Raw genomic sequence first — 20,838 nt, 5'->3', positions numbered from 1 at the left:
AGTATGTCAATGTATGCGTGCTGATGGTAATGTCAAATAATGGCTATTTTCAATATTAGCAATATCTGTCCAGTGTTGTAATATTTATATTAGTTGATAGAAATTAATGTATGAAAATATATCAAGCATATATCATGATGTCTGCGAAAAAAGGGGGGTAGATTAAAGTAACAGAATTTCTAAATGAAAAGATATGAAGATGGATTGTACGATGCATCAATGTTACATTTTATTTTATAGAGCACAAGTTCGAAGAAGTCATTATGCGTACTGCCTGAAGATGTTATTCACGAGAGAAAAGTACGTTAGGTACAAGAGAATCTCTAATATTAACGTTATTATCAAAATCAAAAATGATACGCAGCATCATTTTCAATATTTTTTATTTGTTATAAGTTATATATATATATATATATAATATGGATGAAAATTTGTTATAAATATGTTATTATATATCTGTGAAAAATCAAGTAGTAGACTACAGATTAATAGTAAAATATAGATTTAATCAAATATTTCTAACATAAGATAAAAATGAAAATGGCTATATCATTTTTTCAGAGCAATCATGCTGCCCTCACACCATTGGAAGACATGTCTGCAGGACGAGGGCAGGCAGGTGGAGGGCCTCCTCAGAATTGTCAGAAGGTTTTTGTACAGCGTGACTATAGCGAAGGAACGATGGTTAAATTTCAAACGCGATTTCCGACAGAATTGGAAAGTAGAGTGAGTATTTTAAATAATTTAAATGTTTGGATCTCTATAATATATAATCTGTAAAAATCGCGGGTTATAATGAAACTTCCTTCGAAAATAAAAAAGAGAAACGATTGACAAATATTTATTACGGCGTATGTCCTGATTTAGCTGGACAGACAGTTGTTCGAGTACACGATCAATCAGTTGAACAACTATTTCGCGGAAGCGGAGCGTGCCAGCTGTTCTACCTATTGCGAGAGCTGCCTATACTGTCTCACGGGTTATCTGATAAGCATATGTACCGAGACGCATTATGAGAAATGTCTACGCAAAATTGCCAAATTTGTCAGCGAGCAGAATGATCGGGTGTACAAGCCGCGCGGCCTTCTATTAACGGATCCAACGACCCGCGGATTTAGGCTAATAGAGATCTCGGTACTGGATAGACCTGCGTCGTGACTGCATATTAGCCGATCCAGGGAGTTCTTCATGTGACCCCCCGCGCAGCACTCTGGACATTACCTCGTCAGAATCACGGACATGCACGCGCTCGTGAGTGCCTGTCGGCACGATTACGGGGCATACCGATTGGTTTGAGTCGGTTGCGCAGTGTGCAGGAATTCTGTGAGGCTAGAAAGAATTAACGATGATATCTTGTAGGCCGCAGGTCGCTCAGGTGCATCTTGCACGATTAATCTTGCCGAATACGCGCGCAATGAGCTGAAACTCTCTTGCATCGGGTCAAACTTAGTCGTACTTAGTCCTAAAATATCGTAATAACGATAAAATACGTGTGTGAAAATCCGCTGGAAACGGAAGTATGTAGGAGCGAACGATTCGTGAAGATTTCATTGTCGTAGATTTACCTATCAATCTAATTAAAATAACAAGCTTACACAAAGTTGGCCTAATTGCGACGAGAGAGTCTCGCGTTCATTGGCGTTCGTGGTGTCTCGATCCTAAACGGCAGCTTTTCGAGGGAGAGAGAAAGCATGCATCGAAGCGCGTGGATGTGTAACGAAGCCGTGGCACTTATATAAGTTCAATTTTCTATATGCGTACAGAACATGTAACATACGAAAGTATATATGAAGTGTACGTGGCGAATCAAAGATTGCGGAGAAGGAAAAAGTAATTTCGTTGTTTATACTCGAATATGTGATTGAACAATCGAATTGTTTATCGCGAGCCGCTACTTTGACTCGTCATGTATACGATGGGGTCTACATATTTTTTTACTGTTCATTTATGACTTTATCGTATCATCTGCATTTAATTAACGAGACGTGAATGAAATGCGTGTTTGCGTGAATTATTTAATGAAATGATAGCATTCGATTTTAACGTTTATGGTGCGTGTGTTTTGTTCATTCCACCGAAAAACCTAACCGAAAACTTCAATGAGTTTCGTTCTCGATGAACGCTCAAACGAATGATTCCGAATTCTTCTCATCTTCCGCGATGTATCTTCCATTGCGCTTATGTATCCGCGTGCAAAAAAACATAAGTCATTTCGCATATTTACGTGCATATATCGGTTGTGGTGTTTCGGCGCGAATGGATGCCTCTCGACAACAAAAAACGATGGAATTTGATCGAAATTATACAAGCACTCGTTGCGCTATTAGGGAAACCCGAGGATTGGCTAAAAAATAAAAAAAAAATAATATACATAAACGCCGTGATACAAAAAGTAGATTACGAATTCAAATCGATTGGCATTGTGATCAAGGATTAGCCGAAACCATTTGCGATACAGCGCGAGATATTTCATACGTCACTTTAGTCCGCTCTCTTAGTGGAAACTGAACGCCCGTTGGCTATCGTCGCCGATCTCCGTACGCGAGTCCTCGAGATCCGCTCGCGATATACTGGATATTTTCGCTACTCTGTTAATTAGTTGTAAATGATGATCTCAAACGATACAACGACGCAACACCATGTCTATACATTTACTTTCTTTTATTCGCACTTTGGGAGCCTAAAGTGTCGCAACAAAGGTCGTCAGGAACAATACAATTTTCTTTGGCACAGCATTACTTGATCAAGCATTGGCATAGATCGTCGAACCAAGTTTAGATTGCGATTCTCGATTTACGATATACTTATCGCGGTATCGCATACAAATGGCGAACGATCTCTCTCGTTCTTGATCACAATGCTCGCGGAGCGCCTGTCTGACGTTGTAATGCGACGTATTGCTAAAAGAATCTTGCCAAATCAGCGTGTCACTGCCTCTGCGTACGATTTCCTAGCGCGGACGAGCGTGTAGAAAAAAAAACCTCGTACGAGCCGGAGAGCATCAAAGAGAGAAAGAGAGATAGATAGATAGAGAGAGAGAGAGAGAGAGAGATGACTGAAGGAGACCCGTCGATTTTTCCAAACGAAAGAAAGATGATTTCTAATACAGGAAGCGATATTATGGAAAGGCTTTCTTTTTATTGCCCAATTCTTTTACACGTCGCAATATGACGTACATGGTGCTCTGACTACATGCAACATATGTGTATGTTTGCATATAATGTATATATAGCGAATTAATCGTCGACACACGAAGTATAAAAGAAAAGGAAGCAAATCGTTGTTTATACTTAATTTAATTTAGTAGGACCAATATTGGATTGATGAGAGATCCGTAAGATGTAAAGGACACCATCGTGTTACGAATGTAATTTCTAAATGTTTTAATAATTAAAACGGCGTAAGAGCTCATATATATCTTGCTTTGGAGGCTATTTTTAATTCCCCGTCGATAATTTGACACGTAGCATTAATGAACATATCAATATGGTCTATATATAATATAGTCTTCATACTTTTACGATTCTATTTATATAAGCATATTAATATGATTCATGGTAACATATTTAAAAAACCCGCCCGCAGAGTTTGCAAAATTTACCATGCACTATGTCCTCTCAAACATCGTGACCAGTGGAGAAAGCAGATGGCGTTGCTTCGATATTTCGAGAATCGCAAGCACCACTTCTCGACGGACTTCAAATCGTAGTCAGTCACGGAACGCGTCGCGGCGGATCACAACGGCTCTGTATATCTTCCGCGATAGTTATCACTTAAAAGCGAATCTCGCGCGCGAAAAGTTATCGGGAGTGTTTTATAAAGCGTTTGTTATATGAATATTAAGTGCGACCGATATTATACGTCAGTATCGCGATCTCGGTAACTGCGATCCGTCTCGTTGTCGCGTATCATTACATCGCGTTACTTTCCCGCCAAAGTGCAGCCAACGTGTTAGGTAAGGTGTATCATATTAAGCTACAACGATTATATTCTTTTCTAATTATTCTCATTATTTTGTCTAATTATTGCGATTGATTCGCTCGAAATATTTTGACTGTCTCGATACTCTCCGAAAATTGCAATATCGAATCTTCCGAATTTGAATGGCGGTTAATGTTACGGTAACGTTACGAAACGCGCGCGCCTTCACTTTGCTCCGTACTTTTGTCGGGATCGTTACTGTTTGAAAAAGAGTCTCCACGCGCGAAAGATTATCGCTAATGTTTCTTGTAAAGTGTTCTATGTTAAACATTGCGTACAATCATTGTTATCACCGATATCGTGATTTCAGCATCGGAATCCATTCCTGCGTGCTGTCCAGTGCCGTCCTGCATGAAATTCATCGAGATTGGTCGAATCATCTTCAAATCATTCTTCAAAACCATTTTCTGCCCAAGTACATACATAGCGAAAGCGCAACGAATGTACCAGGTATGTGTTATCATCAGGTATGTGTTATATTTCCATATTATCATTTATATAAACATTTTGAAATTGTAAATGGAAATTGCAAAAAATATATTAAATGTATACTTTTGCGTGGGACCAAACCTGAGCCGATGTCCGTTATTACCGATGATTGGCGATATCAAGGCTTTCCTCCTTGAGAGACAACAGAAAAGATATTTGATAATTGGAAAGCTTTACAGAATTTTTGATAATATTTTATTTTAGACAATTTAAAATCTAAACTCTTAGGAGGCTCATTAATTATAATGATGATAGAAAAAAATTAACAATTAATTTTTCACGAGCTTTTAAACGGTATTTTCTCCAGATAACAATATTTAATTTTTTTATTAAAATAATGACAATAGAAATAAATTAATATTCCTAAAATAAATTTTTTTTAACAATATTTCTTTTAATATTTTTTCAGATTTTGTAATAGTAAACTTTTTGTATTAAAATAATGCGTTTTTTATTAAAATAATGATTTTCGAATAATATTCTGCTAAAACAAGATTTAAATAAAAATAGTGTATTTATAAGAATCGTATTCGTAAGAATTATACTTTACTATGTTATTGTGTAAAGGGTTTAAAATAATTTGACACATTCGCGCGGTTTGAGCACATCCAGATTTTATTTGACCGTGTGCAACAATTTCTGATAGGCATATTGATTCGCAGCTATATCAAAAGACTAGAAACCAGTCTCACTTTCGTGTTGCTTAACTCTCAGACTCACATCCGAAAACGCAATGCGCTTGAGAAATTCTGTAGGAAGTAACACCGATTTCGCAAATTTACGCGCAAATTTTCCATCCGAGATATCTGTCGTTTAATTTAATTGATACGATAACGCGAATAAAAAAAAAAAGAAGAAAAAATTTTACCGCGCACTGAGATTGCCCTGAGATTATCGGAGTCGTTCTCCGAGATCAGGACACGCGTAATGATGGAATAACGGAAATGCAAATGAGGGAACGTAATATTCGCGTTTGTCGCGATCTCCCGAAGGGTCAATGTACAAAACTCGAACTGGAAATAATCGCGGTGGACTCGCGTTCATGCTTGCGTCACGGATTACGTACGTTTGCATGCGTGCATGCGTGCACGATTTAATCCTATCATTGCCTCCGTTTACGAGCGCTGATTAACCGCGATACCAAAGTGCCGCCGCTCGCTATATACTCATATATGATTCGTTATGTACATATATATGATGAGAGTTAATGATGAATATGCGATCGTGTTCGCAACTACAGTTCAAGCCAGCTACATAAGTTCCATAAAAGAAAATAAAATTTTTTATTTTCTCACATACGAAATTGAAAATGTTGCGCGTGTGCTTACTCTTTTTTTAAAATATATTCTTTATATATCTTTTTACAAAATTTAAAATCGTTGAAATTTTTGCGCTTAGAGTTAAAATTTTTTATCTACACGATCTTAAAACACTTTAATTCGCCTTACTTCCGATTACGTTTTTACAAAATTGTAAATGCGAAGCTTCGCTATACTTACAGAATTTAAAATATTTTTAATGCATTTACTTGAGACTTTTTATTTACAGAATTTATAATATTTTGAACTTATTTACTCGAAACTCTGCTAAAAAAAAAAAATTTAAGAACACCGGACTTGATTAAAATTAAGAAATCAATTTGAGCAATTCTTTTTTATCTTAACCGTATCAATTTAATTCTCATCTTCATTATCGCGGAGATCGCTTTTGCGAGGAGAGATCTGAAATAACAAAAGCAATTGAAAATTGCACTCGTTTCTAATTTGAATTGCATATCGTGGGGCAGCGTGTCCGCGAGTCCGACTTTGCACGTCCTCGATCCCTTCACCCGCCGAACAATACATATAGCCTAGAATATCATTGAGATGTGATACAAAAAGATTGTCAAAATTGAATTCTTCTTCATCATATCATCATTATCATCCGATGACGCCCAACGTGTTCACATACACACATATAGCACACTCCCTCGCGCTCTACGGGATTGCGATTATGAGCAATGTCGTTGTGAGGTGCAACGACCGACCGTCAAGTTCTCTAGCTACCTAGCCATCGACTAAATGTACACGTTTACGTAATACCGTGTCTATGTATTATCGCCTTAAAATCTACGGGCAACAGTCTTCTCGGGATCCGGTTTTTTTTCGTGAGACATCACTTTGGATATTCTTCCCTTTTTTCTTTTTTATTTTCTTCTTTTTTCTTTAGGTTCGGTTCGTTGACTTTGTATCGCGAAAGTTCGTTATTAGCATTATTACTGCGGATTTTGATTCGTCGTTTTCTACGTCTGACACAATGACATAGCAAAGAGTACATCAGAATCAATATAAGACATCTTCGAGTATATGTTTCCTTCCTCTGTTAATGTTAATATTTGTTTCTCCTGTTATATAATCTTGTCTCTTTTTCGTACTAAATTTCGCGTTAATAAGATATCTTTTCTCTGAATATTTTGATTTGAATTTGTGTTTAATTCGATCAAATAATATCAAGATTTTTTATTTTCGTATATATTATATGAGCGATTATGGAACTATCGATTTTTGAAAAATTAAATTAATTTATTTTTGATAAAAAATGTAAAATTTCTTAATTACTTCGATTTTAAATATTCTTTTGAGATATTTTTTGACTTGCTGCAACTTTTTTTCGTCGATATATTTCGTTAATATTTCGTCAATTTTTTCAGATTTAGTTAAATTTGTTTTTTCTTTCGTATCTTTGAGTCTCACAATTTGCGAAATTTATATCATTATTTCTTTTCACTGCTATTTTCTCTATTTTTTTATTTTGATCAATTTTAAATCTTATCAAACAATTATTTTGAATTGCAAATATTGTAGTTGTGGTAAGACAATTTCTACAAATATCAACGTTCTTTTCTCTTCTGAGAGTTTTTGAAAAGGATTCATTTCCCATAAATATTTCGTTACTGCAAAAGTAGCTTAAACATTTTTTTTAACAATTTTTTCGGCATTATTCTCTCGTCGAGAGTAGTTCGACTGCTTTATTAGAGCAGATAATGTTATCCTCGTAACAGCGATTTCTAAGAAGTTCATCCTAAAAATCTCTTTTCTCAATAACAGCCACGCTTATCCACGGAGTATCTGTCAAAGTGTTTAGCTTCCAGAAAATCGCATCGGCATTTAATTTTCCGCGATCTGGAAGAGCCACGATGTATATTGAAATATTCGTTTCCAAATATCATTAATATGGTATCATTCGGGAATGCTCTCAAGTGTCGTCGAAGTTAGCCGTCAAATGAGTAGACACAGTTTGTTCCGATTCTTTCTTTCTGGGAGCAACGCTTTCGATTTGCCGGCGTCCTCCGAACTGCTTCTAGCGTAGAGAGATCTGCTGATACGATGTCGGACTCCTTTGCTCAACGTACGTCCACCCTTTCTCAACGAGGCGAATCTACCAAGCGTCGACTTTTCCGGCACTTGTTCCTTTTTATCGGCGTGAGCGCAGTTCAGTGTCGTAACCGTGAACTCGATATCTTTAGGTTCGTAAGAGACGAATTCTTCCACCGGTTCCTCGATCGTGTCGCGATCGATCCACGTCAATCCCATCTCGACCTTTTCCGCCAAGTCCTGCCAGTGTTTCCGGTTCTCCATGGTACCCTCGTAGAGTGGTAGTATCCATGGGAACGTCTCCGACATGACTTTATAGAGCGGCAGGCAAATGACGTCGATGAAACCGACTTGCATCTGCGGTAATTCGTCCCGCCTTTCACGGTCCATCATCGCCACCGGTTGTTGGTTGAGCTGTAAACGCTCTAGATCGCCTTGGTCGAAAAATTCGTCGGCCACCAACTTCGCCACGCGATGCTGCACATCCCAGGGTTTTGCTATCGCGCTTACGTCACACGCCGTCATCATCATACCACATAGTACTGCGAAAAAATAATCGATTAATTAGTCATATTTGAGATGAAGAAAAAAATTAACGAATAGATTAAATATAAAATAAAACATCAAAGGGTCTTACGCTCTTTTTTCTCTTCGCTCTGCCAATCGAATTCGCCCTCGTCGATCACCTCCATAAAACGATTCCTCTTCTTGAAATACATTGCCAGATCCGTTGATAGAATAGCGCTCTCCACGACTTTCATCACGCGTCTGTAGTCCTCCATCGACAGATTCTGAAAGATATTGTTGCTGTCGGAATTTAGAATCATGACGCACTGATCGAAGTGATGATGTTCCATTGTGCTGGTCGAGTACAGGATTGCCAGCGGGGATTCCGTTTTCATCTGGAATGCGTTGTTGGTACCGCGATGATCCAGATCGTGACAGAGACAGGCGACCAGGAGGCCGAGAATCTCTAAATCAGTCATGAATTGTTCCATCTTGCCGGTCTTCAGCATCGCGAACATTGTCTGCGCGACATTTAGCGCGTGCCGCCAATTATGATACTTCACTGGCCTGTCAAAAATAATTTCTACTTTTATAATTTTATTTAAAATCGTACGTTTAGAGTATTTTTAAAAACATTATTTTGAACGATAAAACTAAATTTAGCATGACGAATGTAATCAAAAGACGAGGAAAAATTTGTGAGATGAGAAACGAGATTGAAATATATACATATATTTACCTGTAATTTTTTTTCACACTGAGTATCCATCTGCACTGGACGTCGTACGGTATGTGAAACTTCTGTATGAGATCGCATTGTTTGAACATTCTGATGGTAGCGCGACACGTGTCATCGTCGGTGAGATCAAAGTCAATGAACGTGAAACTGTAAAGATTGTATGTTTCCGCGGACGGTATGGTATCGGAGACGAGTCGCAGAGCATCTTCGTTGTTGGCGGTCGCGTGATAACTCAGACACTCCAGGGCCACCTTTTGCTTCGCCATCAGCTTATGCCGAGACCGCAGAAGATGGCGAACGCTTCGAATATCGACACGTCCGAGTCGGTGAAAGACGTGCCGTTATCCTGTAAAAAATTTCTTTCACTGTGAAAAATTAGTCTTACTCGCGACGATTTTTTTATTATAAAGGAGATTATCTCCTTATACATATATGATATCATACGATATATTTATGTGATACTCTTGAGATAAAAAAGTATTTTTTTTTTACAAATCTATTCGGCAGTATTAATATCAACAGCATAAATAATCGTCTCAAATTATATTCTGTATAATTTTTATATAATTTTAATTGCCCGCGACAATATATGAAGATACATACGTACATAAATTATTGTTGTTTGATATTTTGCACACTCAAGCAACATATTATTTTAAAAAACCAGCAATATAATAATCGCTGTATTTATATGACACAACGTGCAGATTATATTAAAGATTATTACGGATTAAATGCAAAGTATTTACGATGCATGCAAATTATTGACAAGAGATTATAATAGATTATTCAAGATTATTGTAGAATATTATTAAGTCAGACCTTGTTGATCAATTGAGCAACTCCGATGACGATCCTCTGCCCGTTAACGATCGGCATGCACAGGATACTCCTAATGGGATTCCTCCTGTTCTCCATTACGTCTTTCTTCAACCACGTGGCGACGTCACCAATGTTGAGAATCTGACCCGTCGCGGCGACATATCTCGCGATCTGTCCCAAGGGACTCGTAAGATCGTTGTTGCTTGGTCGATAGACTCGGGCCTCCTGCGTTTCGTTCTCCATCTCAAAGACCATGGTGAATTTGGTGTCTTCGATCGATGTCTGAGGAAAATGGAAATAATATAATAGTGTCTTGTAAAAAAAAATTATCTAGCAATATTTTTTTATTATTAATTTCATTTTTATATCTCTTTAACGTTATCTTCAAGTAACATTATTTTCAAGTTACTTGATGTGAATATATTATAAACCTTATAACAAATTGTATTTAACGAGACAATATTTAAAGCTCGAAAATCTTCTCTAGAAAAAATCTAAAAAAAAAATCTATAGATTTTTTTGCTGTTGGGAAGATTAAAATCTCAAATGAATTTAATTAACGTCACACGAGTAAAGCGAAGAAACAGTGAAATATCGGTTTACTTCATCGGGGAGTGCTAGAAAAAAAGTGCGCATTTTGATTTTTATCCATATATATCTCAATTTGTAAAATCAATCGGATCACTCACGTGCTGTTGAAAAATGTCCTCCATGTCGATGTTGTTGCTCTGAGCCGCCAGGAAAGAGAAAAAGATCATCAGACTTACGAATTCGAGTAACACGTGACGGTGCCACTCACCTCTCTTCTCGACAACGGCTTTCTGCTCTCTTGCACCGATTTCCCGGGCCGCTCGACGATTTTCTCGAGATGCCCCTAGAACCGCGAGACTTAGCATCTCTTATTGTGCTCTTATAATAGCCGCGCCAGATTTTTGGTTAATCGAATATTATGTTCAATCAATTGAGCGCGTCTGTCTGTTTTCGATACACATAGTCAATTTCGAGAATCATTCTCTAGATTTTTCGCGATTCAACGATGATATATACTTCACAAGGAATATTACGCAAGGATTTAAATTCTCTCTCGCGAATAGAAAGTACACTTACTGCCTCGCCACAATCCAAGTCAAGCAAATAAACGGCGCATCTCTCGCACTTGAGGAGCTCCTTCGCCTCGGTCATGATCTTCGTGACGAGACACTCGAGATTATTTTGCTCCTCGAATATATTTCTCGCCAGATTGAGGAGTATCTGATTGCGCCGGTATTCCTGCACGGACAGCTCGAACAATTGCGCGTTCTGTATACCGATACCGCAGAACGTGAGGTATCTATGACAATCGATACGTTAGATAAAATTAGATGCGCGATTGTATTAATAAACGTATCGATCGCGCGCGGCGCCGATTATAATTGCGTACACGGCAATTACAACATCTTATAACTGGCCTTGTATCATTATGCAATCAGTTAATGCTTTTGCTCTAAACGAGTCTGCCTAAGCGTCTGATACTTTTTATTACAAGATATTTTCTACGTGTAATTCTGGCCTCTTTCACTTACCTTTGAAACACCTCAACGTCTCTGTCAGTAAATTCGTTGCTGCCGTTTGTCTTATTGATGATTTGAGCGACTCCGATGACATCGCCCTCGTAATTGCAGATCGGCATCGATAGAATTAATGTCGTTTTATACCCGGTCCGCATATCGATGGCGCTGTTGAATCTCGGATCCTGATAAATTTCAACAGAAATATTAATCTTAACAATATCGAAGGCGTAAGACTCATCATTGATTAATTAGCCATTAGAGGGAATTATTCAGAAAATTAATTGCGATATTTTTTTTATCATTTGTAATAATCGTAACGCCATAAGATTGAATCAGAAGATTTTAATCACGCGGGTCGAATCGATTAAACCTAGAGAGAACACGTAAGATGTGAGAAACCTTATAAGCATCCTTGATGTTGATAATCTCCTTGGTCTGCGCCACGTAACCGGCGATACCGACTCCGAACGGTATTTTGATCTCCTCGTTCTTCGCTCGTTGAACGGCTTCCTCGAGCTCGGTGTCTTGCCTGACGTCAAACAACTTTGCCACGAGATACCGATCCTCCAGAGGTCCCTTCGCCAGAAATAGACTGCCGCGATCGGCATGAGTAAGTAGGCCGACATTCACCAAGATCTTGTGGCAGAGGATGTTTATGTCCAGCTCGTTTGCCACATCCCTTATCAGCTCCATGAACAAATCGCTCTCGTCCAGCTTGCCGAGCTCCTCGCGACGACCCATCAGCGAGCTGTGAGTCCTAAAAGATGTAGTACGTAGTTCGTATAAATGTAAAACGAGTTTTGCCATAGGGGAGAAAATTCGAAAACGATTTTTATAATATTAAATAATGTCTATTATTTCATTAAAATATGTATGAAAAAAATGTAGAATATCTACATATTATATTACGATTTATTTTAAAATAGATATATATTTTAATATGATACGATTTAATTGTGTGTAACATGAAGCTGTGAGACAATACTATGATATATTTATTTCGTTATTATTACACGGGTTACCTGTTGGGGCTTCTGCTGCGCTTCGCAGGTGAGCTCGAGGCCAACCATGTCTGAAAGAGATCGGATGTAACGCTGTTGCGTTTGCCCCGATTGAGAAGACTCTCCTCTTGCTGCACGTGCTGAGCGCTTGGTCTTATCGTTTGCAGCGTACACGTGTTTTGCAATCGTTGCCGAAGTTGGAGGCTTGCTTTCTCTCGTAACCACGTTTCGGCTAGAGCGGGATTCGCCTCCAGGTACCTTTGCCATTCAAAAATTTGACATAATGTGTGCAAAATATTGAAATTATGTATGCGAATTTGCATACATAAGATCGTGTCAAGTTTATGTCACACATATACACACACAAAAATTTTTATTAATTTTATTAATTTTTTTGTATAATATATATTTATATGATAACAATATTAATAAATATTTCTGCATAAATAATTTTAAAAAATAAAATAATTAAAAATAATTTGTGAAATCTAATATGTTGACAACGCTTAAATACATATTTAACGTTAAAATTTTTTTAGGAAGTTTCAGAAACAATTAGTTTAATAATATGATCATTTGAGGGAGAGGGGCAAGACTAATTGTAAATTAATATGAATTAAGTACCTTCCAACTCTATCCATGGTAAGGTTGTCGTCCTCGTCGTACTCGTGTATGGTGTCCTGACAGCTGACCTTCTTACTTCTGCACAGCTTGGCGATCTCAACTTCCTTCGTGTCAGTCTTTGTGCTTGTACTTAGAGATATTTTTGATTTTGGTCGCGCGGACGTTTTTAACTTTCCGGGACTATCGTCGACGGAATCGACATTTTCCGATTGCTCCGGATTAGACGAGCGCACTAAAGAACAGTTGTTTTTCTCCGGCGTTCTCTCGGACACCGGTTTCGTAGAGATTTTCATCGTCTCGAAATTTTCGAGGTTGTTGTTGTGGTTCGCCTACAAAAAATATTGTAACGAAATTATCTGTTCGTATGCTATAATATTTATTTTTAATTTTATCTTAGACATATATCAAGTTGATTTGCAATATAAATAATAGAAAAAAATTGCACACAATATTCACTTATGTTATTACATCGTGAGCAGAACTCGTGGTTTTATAAAATATTTCTCGAAGAAATAGTTTTTCAAAGATATTCTGCAAGTTAATTCTCTCTTTAATTATTTTCCTTATTCAATTATTTAAATATTATTATCTTAACATACATAATTTTTAGTTTTTGACATATTAAAGCTTTTTTAAATGAAATTTACATTACTCTTTAAAATAATAGTAATATTTATTTAAATTTTTGAGCTACTTTTATACAAAGTATTTAAAACGATAATCATTCCTATCTTTTTATACTTATTATTTTCTTTTCTGACAATTTTTAATCATTCTTTAAAATATTCGAGCTCTGGTCACAAAGTATTCCCGATTTGTTTAAGCATTGTCAAAACGCAATTGTATAATTATGACGACAAAAGCACATTATGCAGTTTCTTTAATTACTTCCGTGTCGGCAGCCTCCGACAACTCATCATCCACTTCGTCTTCCGCTTCCATATCACCTTGAGCTTAATATAACGTGCATCGAATAGGAACGTTCAGTTATGTCTGCCACCACAGCCGTATGTGTGAAGAGCCTTCACATCTCATTATTTCCCGACGTTATCTTTACGGGTCCCGAAAATTCGAATCTGAAAGAAATTCGTAGTTTCTTCGTGAAGCGAAATATCTTTTTTTTTCGATTATTTTATCTCTATTTTATTTATATTTTATTTTCTGAGACCGTGATACTATTCTTTGCTTTTTTTTTGTGATTTATCAGCAGACAGAAATAAATCGAGTAACACGAATTACATTAACTTAAATAAACAATCGAGTAAACTTTTTGCTATATTACACGCGACAACAAAGATTCAGCCACATGATTGTTGTTGTTATAGCGCAAAGCCCCTACTTTATTTATAGACGAATGCTCTTCAACAATTCGTATCGATTTTTAATATATGAATATGTATACAGAGTGATAATATGTAGAGAATTCAACTTCCCATATTATCGCTTTACGTTTGATTAACATAATTTTTACGCTAATGTAATTCGCGATTTTTCACTTGCTGTCGTTTCGAATAATCTAGGTAACAAAATTATAATACGACTGTTAGAAAAATGTTTGATGATTTTATGATACGCGAATGATAGGAACGTCATTTACAAATTTCAAAGATTCAGGACGATTATATGAATTTTATATTTCATGTACGACTTATGTAATTCGCGCGAGGTTCTGTTTCCTCCCTCATTAATTCTTCCCCTCGCGCATTTTCGTTCTCTTTTGCTTCTTCCTCTCGCGGGGGGAAAGGGGGGGGGGGAAGAGGGGGGAATTGAAGGCAACGACCCACTGGGGAAATCCACGTCTAATCACTGAATTATGAAATTATGCGATTCAATATTCATGAAGAAGCCGTCCAGCCGCCGTCGCCGCTGCAGCCGCCGTCTGCAATTCTCAACGAGAATAACCGCTTCGCATTAAGTCCCTTGTTAATACGTTTCCTGTCGATGATTATCCTTCCCGCGTGCATCTCTCGCTCTCGTAACTCCGACATTTTATCCATTAAATTGGAACCGAAACTACGGATAATTGGCATGTCATGACGACATGCGTAGATATGTAATTTTGCGAATTTGTTATTATATTCAAGCACATCGCGTAGCGTATAATTTTATTTTTCTTATGAAATGCATCGTTTAAAATCGTATTACATTTCGATAAATAAACTATTATTATTATATTTAAAGCATGTATTATCTCTGAACGGGCTTTGAATTTATATTATTACTTAACTCAATTTTTGAATGATAAAAATACATGCTTTTATGTATAATATATGTATATATAGAGGCATCTCTTAAAATTATATTTAAATGACAATTAGCGCACGTTTTGTGGCTTATTTGCGTCATAAAGTTTGATCTAATAAAAGCCCTTTACCTCTGATAACTTATAACTCTCGACTGCTATTAGTGGCGCACATGTTACAATGTACCTCATAATGTTTATTACCATATCATTATATTTGAAAAGGCTATCAAAGTAATTTTCTCAAATTAATTTCGCAAGTAATATAAATGTAAATATATATGTATGTATTATAATATTTTCTAGATATATTACATATTTTTTATACATTTCATATATTTAAGAATTTGCGAAACAAATCAGTTCTTTTTAACACGAACTTGATTGTTTACTTACACAATACTAAGAGTAAATATACGCCAATTTGACCAGCGCAAACAAAGCCATCTGTATTGCTCACCTGCGATAAATCGTTCGCGAGGATCGTCTTATAAATGCAGCACAGCCGCGTGTCTGGCCCGAAATAGCCATCACTCCTGCAAAATGTCACTCGTGGTTTCCCGCTGCACGTGAAAGCTCGTTTCCCTTTACGTATAATCGCGAGTCCTTCGTCGACAACCACCGTCGAAGGAGCATTATTTCAGCAGACCACGAGAAGAATTCCAAGAGAAATTCGTCACTATTTATCTTCAAAATAAGCGTCATCGAGCGTATCACGAATGTACACAGAAATCGCACATCTTTCTCATTTTTATTTTTAATTTCTTCTCGATAAACATATTTCTGTCACTGCGTCGATATCCTTCTTTGCAAGCGCGTCAATTATTCGATCGATTATTGTTTGTTACGTTTTCGTCTCGCCGTTTAGCGAAATTCGGAAACGCGAAACATCGTCGCGCGATCACGCAGACGCATACTCGTAACTCGCGTATTTTTTTTCACGTTCAAGTTCGTCGCCGTTCGATATATCCGTCACGGCATGTTCTCCATCGTTCTTCTATCGTTCGCAAAATCGCGCCGTATCGCAAAAGTCTCGACGATCGACGATAAACGCAATCGATCCGCGATCTTCCCACTTTATTGCATTATCTTTCGCGCGCGCGTATTATTTAATTTCCTTGTTTTTTCACACTATATCAACTTATTTTTTTAAGCGTATTACGTTACGTGCGAAACTAATCGGCTGATTGGAACCCCTCTTTATCCTTCGTCAAAGTAGTGATAGAATCGTCGCGATCACGCGTGATCGGTGTGAGCTCTAAACGAGAGGATCTCCGACTGCTTCCGGGAGCGAGATCATCGCCTCCTCCGCACGCGGCTTCGATCGTCCCCCCGTCGTCGGCCTCGCAAATAGAAAAGCCCTTCCCCCGCGTCTTCCCCACGAGTTATTTATCGTAGACTCGCTCCGATCTCTCGCGGGGGACAGGATCAACGCGTGACCCGATGACGCGCGATCATCAACTCGAAATCGCGTCGACCGGCACGTCTTCCTCGCGAACTGGTCCTCCACGTTCCCATCCTTCTCTCGTTTGCGTAAGAAAGACGAAGCTCTTGGATCTTCGCACTGGTCAGCTGGCAACCGACGTCTAGTGACAGGTCGATCTCGGGGGGATCCTCGATTCTCTCGACGGATCAAACGACTCACAATATCATCACCCCGTTTCGTTAATGTCACGTTTTAAGATCAGCTCGTTAACACCCTCCGCAACTTTTATCCGCTCGATCTTCATTCTAATTTCAGAAGACTCGTCCTGATTCTCTCCGGGGAAGGATTTCGCGAAACCGGGAGTGTGGGTCGCGGGAGGATATCCCGGTTCCGGGACGATCACGCACGCAATACTAATCGCGTGACGGCTGCGTTTCGCGCCGGGACGCGGTCTCGACGACGGTCGGCGATGATGTCGAATGGCGTGCGGACCGGTCGAAAGCTCCGAGCTTACTGAAGTCTCCCTCTCGGCCTGTCGGGTCAGGCGGACGCGGGTATTCGACGAGGAGGAGAGCGGCGCGGCGAGGAGCTCGGCTGGCTACGCGTCCGAGCCTCCCACGGTTTCTCCGCTCCGCGCGCGTCGTCCGTCGACCGTCTTGGGGTGTACTATCGTCGCATCGAACGCGCATCCCAGTGTTATCTCCGCGAATATACGCCTGTGTACTCCGTGTATCTCTCTATTGGGACACGTGACGTTTATCGTCGTGCGTGTACTACATACTCGCGAATGGTCCTCCTCGTGCGATACTCTCCGCGAGACGCACACCGACGCTTATCGTCTTCGTGGGTAAGGTAGCCACGCTCGATGTGCGCGTGTGCGCGGATGCTCACGGACGCTTATCTTCTACAGCTGGTGTGGGTGAAGCTGCGCGCGCGCGTGTATACATCTCCGTATGCTATGTGTGTGTGCATATGTGTGTGTGCGCGCACGTGCGGCAGGGATACCGAGGAGACGTCTTCTCTCTCTCGCGCGCGTTCTCAACCCTCCGGGAAAGATCGATAGCGGCCGGCGGAGAGAGGAGAGAGAGAAAGTATCCCGGACAAGCAGGCAGGCAGGCAGGCAGGCAAGCAGGCCAGACTGGCAGCATCCCCTGCCGCCCGCACGCGAGAGAGATTTTCGGCTTCGGAATTTCGCGAGCGCCGGCCGGCGCGGCGATATGCCGATGATGCCGCGCTCGATCGATCGATCCGCTTCCTTCTCGCTTACCCGCACGCGCTTTGCGGAAGCTAACGAGCGCGGAAGCCCCGATAATCGAACACCTGTGCTTAATGCGCCTTTCGAGAAATTTCGACGAATATCGACCCTATAATTGCGATAATCTTCACGGGTACGTTGGATTTCAACCCTTGAGTGTTGGCGCGAGGTGCGACCACTCGAACGATTTTATTTTTTATTTTTGTACAATTCAACTGCAGTGACTGCAGTCATTGCACGATATCATCGAGGATTGATATTCGAGAGAGAGAGAGAGAGTATCGAAATTAATGAGATACTCCTTTACACACGTGTATGCCCTTTGATATTCGACATAATCATTGAGCGCAGATCCACTGTAATGGTCTCTCAAACGTTAATTCTTTGTTCACCGATATAGCGAGAGGCAATTCGTAGGCTCTAACTTACGTTTACGATAGATATATTGAGAGAGAGAGAGAGAGAGAGAGAGAGATGGGAATTTCTTTCTAATATCATAAAGAATTGAAAATATATGAGCGAGAGAAAATAAAAAGAAATTTCAACAAAATTACTTTAATAGATACGATCTGCATTCAAACTAAATATTGCAAATTACGAACTTTCAATTAATCCCGGTATTGTTGACGGAATAAACAGCATCGGTATGTTCTTTGTACTTGTATTGGCTAACGAATATTGTGTCTTTGTCGCTCTTGGTATCGTATAATCGTCCGGTATTACACGTAAACCCTTATCAATGCTAATTGGCAATCGTTTCGCGTTAATGTTCCACGTTTCATTATGCAACATACGCGTACGTATGTCCACTACACGAAAGTAAAATCGGATTACGTGAATGTTTCATATAAGGTGTTTCGCACATTTTTCTCTGTACATTCTTCAAGTTGCACAGTTGCTATTTTTATCTTTCTTTTAATTGCGAAAAATAAATTGAGACGATCACCGGGCAAAGTATTATAAGTTTTAATATCGAACACTTTGATAAAAAAATTTCAAATCAACTTTTTATTAAACTTGTGTTAAAAAAAATAAAATTATCTTTTGCTATTAAATATTAAAATATACATTTTTAGTTTTTAGATATTAAATACATTTTTTATCTTTTATACATATTTTAATTCTACAGATTTCTCATCAAAGTTTATTCGAGGAAATATCGTTTATGCATTCTTCAGAAAATTCGTATCAATTACAAGAAAATGCATGCTTTTCGAACACTGTATATGCTACGTGTGGTGCCTAATTCTTTTTTGAACAATGTTGATACGCTAACCGAAAACAAGTGTTCTTTCTTGAAGCGATTTTAAATAAAATGTAATAAAGATTACGTAGCTAAACACTGTTACATATTCTGGTCTCTTATCATCATCATTATCATTATTATTATTATTGTTATCTGCAGGTTAAAACTTCTGTCCTCCAAAGATTTTAAGATAATTAACATAAATAATCTTGCTTATTTCTTTATGAAAATAGATCGATGCAACGATATTTCGAGTTTTGACATTGTATTTCACAAATTATATTTTACAATTTTTATTATGACGAGAGATCTGTGTGATAATGTCGAAATTCATATGGTTACGTACGCCCGTTTATACGAAATGAGAAATTAAATCATGCGTTTCTCTCTGTACTCACGTTTTTCGAGATCCTTTTTAGGACAATGTCGGCGATTGACTGTCCCGATTTAAAGTGCGAGTCCTCGCGAATAACAGACACACCGAGGTCATCTAGCTGTTACGAGTCTGTTCTTGTTTTCCTCTTTTTATTATCTGCGCAGTTTGTCCGTAATTTGATTTTAATTTCGATTCTAATTTTCTTCGTAATATACGGAATTAATACAACGGGATTGGATTGCTCTCCGTCACGTTATGGAAATCGATAGATAGCACAGATAAAGGTTTGATAAAGCGTTCTCTTTACGAAAGTTTGCAGAATCTGATTGTTGCTCGTGAAAAATTATACCAAGGTATTTTCTATTACTTTAAATATTAAAACAAAATGTTACTCTGTTCTTGTTTCGCGACAATGATCTAAAAGTCAGATTTAATATCTCGAGAACACTTTGTAATACGAGTGGTATTGCAAGAGGAATAAATGAATAAACGTATAAAAAGAATATTTTTTACTTTAGATCTAATGTCTCTCTCATTTTTCAAGCACAGACTTACAATCTTAACTGTGTTTATTGACGTTTAACTCCTGCGTTGACATTTGAATATCTTGTTATACATACTTATATTTTGTTTCTTACCAACGTATTCATTGAATACTAAAACAAAAAAAAAAATGCGAGAAGGACCATCGAGATTTGATGGGCGCTGAATGACTCGTTAGTGATGACGAGGAGAAAAAGGTCGGGAGTCGCGCGGGCGGAAGACGGACGGGCATTAAATTTCGCTCAGGGTCGACGACGAGGGCTCTGGCACGCTTTATCGCGGATTTTACTCCGCGATCTTTCATGCAACGCCGCACCACTAATCTCTGCCACATCACCGAATACAAAGATGGAGGACCGGAATTGGGGCAGCGCCCAAGAGAGAGAGGAATGGATGTTTAAAGCTTGAAAAGACTCCTTCACCGGAGGAAAAGATAATGAAGACATCATTCGCGAAGGTTAAACGAGCGTACATAGGAACTTAAACTGCAAGAATATACGAGAATATAATTATTTTAAATTAAATAGCTTTGAATTTTACCTTGAAATAAAAATACGAATTTCGTACACAAATTATTTATAAAAAAAGAATCTACATATATGCACTATTTTATAATTGTCCCGAAGGATATATGTTGAGAAGATTACTCGAGAACGAAGATCGTCATCTCTCGTCTACGCGATG

At 38.5% G+C, this 20,838-nt stretch overlaps 2 protein-coding genes across 5 annotated transcripts in view; one reads left to right on the top strand and one right to left on the bottom strand.

Annotated features, from left to right (window-relative positions):
* Positions 1 to 20,838, top strand: part of LOC115239938 (golgin subfamily A member 7) — a 55,879-nt gene that overhangs the window by 557 nt on the left and 34,484 nt on the right. The window contains exons 2-5 of one of the 4 annotated variants that reach the window (XM_029814823.1): positions 241 to 300; positions 562 to 726; positions 868 to 3,955; positions 4,292 to 4,431. In XM_029814823.1, coding sequence (XP_029670683.1) covers positions 241 to 300; positions 562 to 726; positions 868 to 1,158 — 516 coding nt within the window. In that variant the 3' untranslated portion in view covers positions 1,159 to 3,955; positions 4,292 to 4,431. Of the gene's footprint in view, positions 1 to 240; positions 310 to 561; positions 727 to 867; positions 3,956 to 4,291; positions 5,323 to 20,838 lie in introns of those variants that run through there. The other 3 variants (XM_029814815.1, XM_029814839.1, XM_029814832.1) reach the window with 3 other exon arrangements.
* LOC115239869 (cGMP-specific 3',5'-cyclic phosphodiesterase) lies at positions 5,068 to 20,217 on the bottom strand. The gene is given in 15 exon segments (XM_029814665.1): positions 5,068 to 8,365; positions 8,461 to 8,897; positions 9,070 to 9,343; positions 9,346 to 9,415; positions 9,892 to 10,173; positions 10,581 to 10,619; positions 10,691 to 10,765; positions 10,999 to 11,221; positions 11,454 to 11,623; positions 11,841 to 12,198; positions 12,464 to 12,700; positions 13,067 to 13,395; positions 13,955 to 14,142; positions 19,634 to 19,767; positions 20,167 to 20,217. Coding segments are annotated over 13 exon segments (3,186 nt in total). The 5' UTR covers positions 14,009 to 14,142; positions 19,634 to 19,767; positions 20,167 to 20,217; the 3' UTR covers positions 5,068 to 7,727.

The sequence above is a fragment of the Formica exsecta genome, unplaced genomic scaffold, assembly GCF_003651465.1.
Source record: "Formica exsecta isolate Colony F162 unplaced genomic scaffold, ASM365146v1 scaffold117, whole genome shotgun sequence".
In the NCBI taxonomy this organism is placed as follows: Eukaryota; Metazoa; Arthropoda; class Insecta; order Hymenoptera; family Formicidae; genus Formica; species Formica exsecta.
The sequence above is the reverse complement of the archived record's forward strand: the minus strand, read 5'-3'. Positions and strand labels throughout refer to the sequence as shown.